This window comes from Copidosoma floridanum, unplaced genomic scaffold, assembly GCF_036245765.1.
Source record: "Copidosoma floridanum isolate Cflo_tuat_1 unplaced genomic scaffold, Cflo_Japanese_pri ptg000007l, whole genome shotgun sequence".
NCBI classification, from domain to species: Eukaryota; Metazoa; Arthropoda; class Insecta; order Hymenoptera; family Encyrtidae; genus Copidosoma; species Copidosoma floridanum.
This window is the reverse complement of record NW_028321884.1, coordinates 15,264,353-15,274,156: the sequence shown is the minus strand read 5'-3', so window position 1 is coordinate 15,274,156 and position 9,804 is coordinate 15,264,353. Positions and strand designations below refer to the sequence as shown.

At 39.7% G+C, this 9,804-nt stretch overlaps 1 protein-coding gene across 1 annotated transcript; it reads left to right on the top strand.

Annotated features, from left to right (window-relative positions):
- The first annotated feature begins 575 nt into the window (after positions 1-575).
- LOC149375441 (uncharacterized) lies at positions 576-5,266 on the top strand. Its single transcript, XM_089589118.1, has 5 exons — positions 576-1,449; positions 2,363-3,344; positions 3,688-4,240; positions 4,337-4,635; positions 4,771-5,266. Exons 1-5 carry the CDS (start codon positions 576-578, stop codon positions 5,264-5,266), a joined length of 3,204 nt encoding a protein of 1,067 aa, XP_089445244.1.
- Positions 5,267-9,804: the final 4,538 nt, after the last annotated feature.

Genomic DNA, 9,804 nt, shown 5'->3' with positions numbered 1-9,804 from the left:
GACTATACATTTTGGTGCCGTGACCAGGATTGTTGGGTGTAAAGGTCATCATCATCTTCGAGCTGGCCCTCTGGCCACGCTGTCGACCGCTGGTCTCGCCTCCCTCTGCTCTGGTTCGACGGTTGGAGAGAAGTTGAATATTTTTTATTGACATCCACGTAATACCTGCTTGCCTTGTCGCTTTTGTTAAAATTAATTTGTTCTGCGGTAAATGCATGCATGCATATAAAGACGCGTGATTGAGATATTTTCTATAAAGAAGTTGAAATCAGTGTATGGTTGTCTGGCTACCCGCTTTTCTCGAAAGAGGGAGAGGAGAGTGTTGTTTACTCGATTTGCTGGTGGCACGAGCGTTGTTGATCTGAACAATTTCGCGAATTTGCCTGGCCTATAGAAAAAAGTTAAAGCGCGCTCGCGCGTAGTCGGATTGCCAGGCGACGGTGCTTGTTTTGTTTCGCTGGCGTTTGTCGGTTGATTACGTTTAAACGGAATTTCCTTGATTGCTCTTTCGTTACGAGATCTTGTCTCTTTTTTTTTTTTTTTTAACTTTTATTTTGTTTTCTCACTGCATCAAAATGAGTAATGGAGTGAGGATTATTAACCAAAAGCGCACCACTCTTAAAACCTATATTACGAAACTTGAAAAGATTGTCGCCGACGAACAGACAATCCCTCCGGAGCCGACAGATGCGGCTATAGCTAGAGGTCGACTCGAGCGCGTAAGGGAACTGTTTACAGCGTACGAGGAGCTACATGACGAGCTCGCGTTGCTTGTTGAACCGAACGACGCTAGTCTCACAGATTTTGACCATGTCGGAGATAAATACTACTCAATTATCGCGCGAATTAACGCCTTGTATCCCCCGCCTCCACCTCCGGTGCCTCACGCCAATTTAGACACCACGTCGATAACCATCGCGAATAATACGCAACGTCTAAAGCTACCCGTGGTTGAACCGCCTAAATTTGACGGTGACTTATCGAAATGGCTGTCATTCAAAAATGGTTTTACAGCTATAGTTGAGGCTGAAAAGATGTTGGAACTGCAGAAGTTTATGCTTCTTCGAAACTGCCTACAAGGGAACGCGCTCGCAAAGATCTCAGTGTACGGACTGTACGAAGACAATTTTAAGGCCGCTTGGGCGTTGCTTCTCGAGTCGTACGATCGAAAGAGGATCATGATAACAACCCACTTGGACGCATTACTAGATACCTCTACGCCTACCGAGATGTCACATAGTAGTTTAACTAAACTAGTCGATCATGTACGACAACATATCGATATGCTCGCGACGTTAGACGTAAAACCCGATAAACACTTGATAGTAAGAATTGTCGAGCGCGCCTTTCCATCTGAGATGTGGTCGGAGTGGGAGAGATCGCTCACTCTTAACAAGATACCGACGTTGAAGGAAATTTTTGCGTTTGTAAACGAGGCCACGTTTGGATGTCGGTCAATCGAACAAGAAAATTTAAACAACTAACGCGACAGCAAGGGAAAAAGGGCGTTTACTAGCGGGATTCAAGGGGCAAACAAAAGAGGTAAATTTTAAGGAGGAGTCCGTTCTTTCGTGACTAGCGCTTCAATCGACTGCCTCGAGTGTAAGGGTGGTAAGCATCCGTTGTACCGTTGCAAAGCATTTATAAAGGCTGACATTAATTTACGTTGGAAAATAGTCGGTAAAAGTGCGGTTTGTAGAAATTGCTTAGTCAAACATTCCGGTGAATGCAAATTTTACAAATGTAAAAAATGTGGAAAATTTCATAACACTTTGTTACATCGTGAGGTCAAGGAGTCGTCGACAGTCTCGACTGGCTCAAGCGCACCTAAACAAAAATGACTCGTACAGTCGACTGTTCTCAGTCTTGCGTCACGCGCGCTTCAATCCAAACTAATGTTGACAGCTCAAGTAAGAATAAAGAATTCGAGTGGAAAATTTTTAATGTGTAGAGCTACAATGGATACGTGCGCAACTATACATTTAGTAACTGAGAGTTTAGTTAAGCGATTGGGATTGAAAAAGAAGCCGTGCGCGGCTACGATTGGGGCATTCGACGACTTGAACACGACGTCGAGTGGGGCGGTAGAGGTGACCCTTCACTCGATTAACACTCTATATAGTAAGACTCTCGCGTGTTTGGTAATTCCAAAAATAGCAAATCAGATCCCGAGCGAACCATTTCGTCGCGATTTAGTTAATATACCTAAAAACTTAAGGTTAGCCAATCCCAATTTTCATTTGCCCGGAGAGGTCGATATCGTAATCGGATCTGGGGCTACGCTGTCAATGCTTCCTCCGGGAAAAGTCGATCTAATTATCTAAGGGCGGGGTCGATTTCATTCTGCACAAATCTGAATTAGGCTGGGTAGCTGCGGGAGGTATTGCAGACAAGTGTAGCCAGACAGTTTCTTGTCATTTAACTGGGCTAAGAAAAATCCTTGAAAAGTTTTGGGTGATTGATGCCGCCGAATCAGAGGCGCCAAAACTATCCGGAGAAGATCCCTGCGAATTACATTTTATGCAGAACGTAACACGAGAGTCCTCCGGACGATATATCGTCAAGTTGCCTTTCAAAACCTCGGTAGTCGATCTAGGTGAATCGCGAGTAGCGGCATACCGTCGGTTTACGAATTTATTGAAAAAACTAAATCAAAACCCGATTCTTAAAGAACAGTATGACCTGGTCATGAATGATTATATTAGCCTAGGTCATATGACATTAATCGAAAACGAGCCATCGGAAGCTCATTATTATTTGCCGCATCGCGCCGTCGTTAAGCCAACGAGTTCTACGACGAAAACTCGAGTTGTATTTGATGCGTCGGCAAAAACTGAAGCCGGAGTTTCATTAAATGATGTCCTCTTCATAGGACCCACGATTCAGCCCAAGCTCTTTGAGCACTTCATACGATTTAGAACGTACAAATATGCCGTTGTGGCCGACATCGCGCAGATGTACCGGCAAATCTGGATTCATCCCGACGACCGTCGCTACCAAAGAATATTTTGGTTACATGAAAATAAAATAAGAACTTACGAACTAAACACGGTTACTTTCGGCGTTTCTTCGTCTCCTTTCCTTGCGATAAGAACACTGCATAAACTCGCGAGTGACGAGTGCTCGGCATTTCCGATCGGCGCTAGGGCTCTGACGCAAAACTTTTACGTGGATGATTTTATCGCTGGAACAGATAGCCTCAAAGAACTTTTAAGGCTCCAAGATAAAGTTATAACAATCTTGAGGAAGGATGGATTTGAAATTCGAAAATGGGCGTCCAACGAGGCGGCGGTTTTAAACGGCTTAGTAGGGGGAATAGAGAATTTCTCACAAAGAACGATTCGGTTCACAAGACGCTAGGAGTTTCCTGGAGTACTTCGAGCAACGAGTTATCATTTGCCGTAAAATCAGATCGGACAGTAGAAAGGATTACTAAACGATTAATTTTAACTGAGTTAGCCAGAATATTCGATCCATTAGGACTCTTAGGCCCAGTTATGCTCGCGGCAAAAGGTATCATGCAAACTTGTTGGAAAGACGATCTCGCGTGGGACGAATCGGTCCCCTTAGACCTTAGAAAATACGTGGCGCATTTTCTCAAGAGAACTTAAAGCAGTGAATAATTTGAGAATGTCGCGTTATTTGCCCGTTGAAAATTTCTCGAATGTACACTTCACGGTTTTTTAGACGCATGCAAGACAGGCTACGGAGCGTGCATCTATGTGCGTTCGACGGTAGTAGCCACGGAAATGCTCGAGTTGTCTTACTCTGTTTAAGGTCGCGGGTCGCTCCGATAAAAAAGAGGACCATTCCACAACTAGAGTTGTGCGGCGCGTTAACTCTCGCTCGATTATACCAAGACGTAATTTCGTGGCTGTCTTTTCGTCCCGATAAGGTCATTTTTTGGGTAGATTCAACGATCGTGCTTCATTGGATAAGGAAACCGCCAGAAGCCTTGAAGGTTTTCGAGGCAAATCGCGTCTCGGAAATTCAAAAATTGGCAAAGAATATCGAATGGCGGCACGTACGCTCTGAAGACAATCCGGCAGATGCACTGTCAAGAGGGCAGTTTGGTAGTGACTTTGTAAAAAATAGAACGTGGTTCGAGGGACCCAACTGGCTCTCGCGGACGGAGGAGCAGTGGCCTTGTTCGTTCGAACTTCCGACCGTTGATCTGCCAGGGTTAGAAAAGGTCGCGTGTTTAGTCACGGACGTGCGGGACGAGGACTCCTTAAAAAACGTAATAACGTACATATCAAGTTATGCAAAATTAACGCGAATATTTGCTTACTGTTTACGTTTTATTAATAACATCAGAGTAAAAATTAAAGAAAAGAATAAAAGTGTAAGGCTGAAGGAGATCAGAGAGGTATCTCGTCTTGTGATATCGGAGCTAGATGCGTCGGAAAAATGCATTATTAAACTCGTACAAAAGACTTGTTTCAAAGAGGAAATCAAGCGCGTCTCAGCATCCGCGGAACTAAAAAGCGTTAAATTGGGGGCATTAAGTCCATTTCTTGATCAGTACGGTATTTTGCGGGTTGGAGGCCGAATATCAAAGGCTAGCACGACTTACGATCAAAAACATCCGTTTCTTCTTCCCTCTCGAAATCGTATTGCCGATTTATTAATTCGGTACTATCATGAAAAGTTTTATCACACTGGGATTCAGTCTACGTTATATAATATCAGGCAGCGATATTGAATTATCGACGGAAAGAATCAAGTCCGATATATTATTCGCAAATGTGTAAAATGCCGACGTTTCAGGGCGAAAACGGTAAATTATAAGATGTCGGAATTGCCCGAATCGAGATTGAGTGCCGCGTTTCGCTTTTTTTATACAGGCGTCGATTTTTTCGGTCCATTATTTATAAAAGAAAAGAAGATTCGGAATAGAGGAAAGATCAAAGCATATGGGTGCATTTTCGTTTGTATGACCGTTAGAGCGGTTCATATCGAGTTAGTGAGCGATCTTAGTACCGAAGCATTCTTAGCCACGTTTAGTCGTTTTAGGAGTTGCCGAGGAACGCCAGCGCACGTATATTCAGACAACGGGACGAATTTCGTCGGAGCGAATAACAAGCTCCGGGAGTTGTACGCTTTATTCGAATCAAATGATTTTAAGTCGCGGGTTTTTGATGTTACTTCGAAAGAAAGAATTGAATGGCATTTCAATCCGCCGCTCTCGCCTCATTTTGGAGGTTTGTGGGAGGCGGCGGTGAAATCTGCGAAACACCATCTCAAGAGAGTCGTAGGCGACTGACTATACACTTTCGAAAATCTTCAGACTCTGTTATATAAGATTGCCGCAATCATGAATTCGCGACCGATCTGCTCCGGGTCGCCTGACGCTAATGACCCTCCGGTATTGACACCAGCGCATTTTTTAATAGGGCGCTCTTTCACGATGTTACCTGAAAGAGATGTTAGCGGGGTGCCACACAACCGATTGTCGTGCTGGGAGGCCATAACGAAGGCAAAACAAGAGTTTTAGAGGAGATGGCAAGTCGAATATTTGACTGAGTTACAGAAGCAACAAAAATGTCACAGGTCAGATGTTAATATGGAAGAGAACATGATTGTTCTTTCAATAGATAAGAACCAGCCATGTATGCAGTGGCGGATGGGGCGAGTGGTAAAAGTACACCCCGGTGGCGATGGCGTGGTGAGAGTGGTGACAGTCAAAACGGAGCATGGAATTTACCAAAGAAATGCAAGATTACTGTGTCCATTGTTTTCAAGAGACTTTGAAGTCGAAAATTCATGACAATATTTATGTATTTAATTACTTGCATGTATTTATTTTTATTACTCTTATGTAATTCGAATTCAAAAATTTTATTTATTAATGTTGTTCGTACTTACTCCCAACGGGGGGATTGTGTTACAGCCAGAAGGCTTAAAGTTTAAAATAATAAGAAAATAAAACACAACGTAGGCTAGTAACAGAGAGAGACGACGAAAGTCAAAAGGGCAGATGTCACGAGACGGCGACCGATCGTCGCTTGTCGGCGGCGATCGGGCGTTCTCGGCTCAATCGACAGGCCCGCTCATTTTTTGAAGCAGTTCTCGTAGTGCTGCGAGAAAGAAAGCATCTCGAAGGAGCTCTGACCTTGCACGGATTTATCGTGCCGAGAAATCACGCGAGTGAGTAGGTTCTCGTCGTCGTGTCGCTGAATGCGCCCGGGTTTACAGCTCGAAACGTGACTTACGTTGAGTGTGGGCTACGTGAGACGAGAGGTCAACAGTGATTATGAATTAATCACTGGTTAAATAAAGATCTTGGGGCCCCGTCGTGCGTTTATTTGCGTCTTTATTAACTGTGTATTCGGTCAAAATCGTTATCGAAAAATTGTAAAAGTTAACGTTTCTCATGCTTGTATTTTGAATCAAATAAAAACCAATTACTGTTTGTATGTACTGGAAAGTGAATTTCATTTGAACTGTGAATTAACCAGCATTTATTTGGACTATAAAAACCAATATTAATAATAATTTTACATCAATTTGGGACTATACATTTTGGTGCCGTGACCAGGATTGTTGGGTGTTAAGGTCATCATCATCTTCGAGCTGGCCCTCTGGCCGCGCTGTCGACCGCCGGTCTCGCCTCCCTCTGCTCTGGTTCGACGGTTGGAGAGAAGGTGAATATTTTTTATTGACATCCACGTAATACCTGCTTGCCTTGTCGCTTTTGTTAAAATTTATTTGTTCTGCGGTAAATGCATGCATGCATATAAAGACGCGTGATTGAGATATTTTCTATAAAGAAGTTGAAATCAGTGTATGGTTGTCTGGCTACCCGCTTTTCTCGAAAGAGGGAGAGGAGAGTGTTGTTTACGCTTTTCGCTTCTGAAAGTATGAAAAAAAGTTTTTAAAGCTACTATGATGAAATTTTGTGTTAAATAATATATATTTTGAAAGAAATAGTTATACGGATATAACCTTTAAAAAACAGGTTTTCTTACGGGTTCTTATACTTTTCAAGTTATAATTGTTTAATAATCGTGGTAAAGAGATATGCTTGAAAGTTTAAAATAATACATTATACTAAAAAAAAGTTAACAAACCATTACTTATAAAAAGCCATAGTGAATTTTCAATCACAGGCAATGTTTGCTGTGTTTTTGTCTTACGATATTCATATCTCTCACATAATTAGTAATTAGCTTGTCTCAGTATTGGTTATTAAAGCTCGGCTAATATCTGGTCTTGATGAATGGTCTCAAATCGTATAAATCGTCATCGTACAAATCGGAATCGTAAAATACATTCCAAAGCTTGTCTTATTACCGGTCTCGAAGTCTCTCCAAAAAATAGTCTACAAGCCGGTCTAAGGACTAATTTTAAAGTAGATCTCAAAGCGTTTTTTTTTTTAACTTGTCTCAAAATGAGTTATAAAATAAATCATTACAAAGTTGTAAGGCAAATGTTATAGTAATGATATTACAAAGTCTACAAACTGATTATAATTATACATACAAAGATAGAAAGAAGGATTTACTGCAGATGATATAACTGATTTTTTAAATTGTTGTAAAAGCTAGCTAAAAAAATGACCCGGATAGAGTTCTTACTATCTGGAGATAGCGCATGCTTACGCTGTTGAGCATTTGGGTAGTATGGATGTGGCTGCTTAACGTCAAAACTGGCCGTGACGATAGAGACTGCATAATTCCCGCTCACAACGATATGGGTTTTTAGCAGTAGGGTGGGATGAAGGTGGTGGATTTTTAGTAGTACTTGTTAAGCAGACAGTAGGTGTAGCGAAAACGAGTTAATTTAATAAAAATAATAATACAAAGTGACGCATCTTTACTACAATGATTATTTAAGTCATGAATAATTGAGCTAATCTGATTAGGCGTATTGTAAAATTGCTGTGGAGGATCTAGTAGGGACTCAAGGATTTTTATTGCCACTAGATTAAGGGCTTGGAATAAAACTTTAAGTATCATCAAAAAGAGGGCATTACGAAAGACTTTTGTTTGTGCCTGCAAGGATAGACAGCATATGAATTGTTATGAATTAGTTCTATAATTCGTGACAATTTATGGTGTACTTATTTTATTTGAAAATAAAACGTTCGATATGTAAACAAGTCTCAGCAGTTTTCTTAAATGTAACTAAAATGTATAAAAGGTCCTCTATGATGGGTATTGAAGACAAAAAATAAAGCTTGTACGTCAAATGAGTTCTTCATCAAATATAAATATAGTGGTAAAGCAGATTTAAAAGTATGTGTCTGTATAGATCATCAAAGAGGTTTTGGTGTATATCTTAAAAAATATCTAGAAAAACGAACAAAAAGTAGAAATCAAGCAAATTAAAAAAAAAAAAAAAAAAAAAAAAAAAAAAAAAAAAAAAACTAGGACAGTGGGTGCTTGGGTACCCAACTAAGAGGTTGTACTTCAACAAAATTATATGGCAGATAATATAATAATAAACACAAATATTTCTTTCATGAAATGGCTAATGCTCATGAGGCCAGGGGTTCAAACCCAATTCGGACACATTTTTTTTTTTTTTTTTTTTTTTGTAGAAATTGGTTAAAAGAAAAACTAATTAAATTTAAAATATGTAGTGTGATGTCATAAGGTCATGTGGTGTAAAAGGGACTAGAAGTACGTCAAAAGAGGCGAGGTGAGTGGGGAGAATCAAGCAAAATCCACTTCAGTTACACTTTTTCTCAAGTTCACAAATCTTGAATCGTTAATTTACTCTGTGGGGCAGAACACGCCGAAAGAAGTTTAACTTAAAAAAGAAATCAGTAAAAATATGTTTCAAAACGAAACTCAGAATTATAAACAACACAACATAAGAGGCATTAGAACAGATTCTAGAAGTCTTAGATCCTAAATTAGAATAGATCTTAAAATCGATCTTCAAATAAATTGCAAACGTATCGCTTAAAATAGATATTAAAAAATGTACAAAAGCAAGTAAAAATAAACGACATTCTCATGCATTCGTCAACTTGTCGGTAGTAGGAATCTGACACTGGAACATGGATAAGACAGTCAAGGAAAAGTGAAGGTACATATTGAGGTCGTTGACTTTCGAGATATACAATTGGCTTTTAAAAATGGCACAAACATGAAAAAAAAAAAATAATAATAAACGGATGTTACTTTAAGATAATCAATAAAATTTTGTTCGCAATAGTGTGCGGAAAATGGATGTTCGGAAAATTGGAACTCCGGCCGCTCGTGTGAGTCAATCACGACTCGCAACATTAATAATATTATAAGAAACATATTTCTCTTAAATAATTCCAAAATATCTTAATTTCTACATCTTGATTATTATGAAATACCCTGTTGTTAATGCAACCGTTATAATTATCTTTGACATTTGCAACTAAATGTTTTAAATGTAATTTTAAGAAACTCATTTTGTTTATGAGTCTACTCATAGACAAAAAATCCATGGTTACAGATACCGGTATGAACGATACACATAAATCGTGACACAGAAGGATGCTATAAGTACTGTAATTTTATTCTGTGAGATCAATGGAATATCAATACCTAATATTACTTGGTACAAAGACAGTTTACCCTTGAAGTTATTAAAATAGTCATATTCAGTAGAAAATAAGCAAAAAATTGTAACAAAATGTAGTGTTGTAAAGTATTAGTGAAAATTATTTGTTGCCAAACCTTGTATGTTGCCAAAACTTCGCTTAAGAAGAATGAAAAATGCTGGAAAGTGTATTGTTAAAAATAAGAAAATACTGACGAGTGGTATCACTGCTAGTATAAATTCTTTATGAGCTATTACATGATTTACTCTTACCTA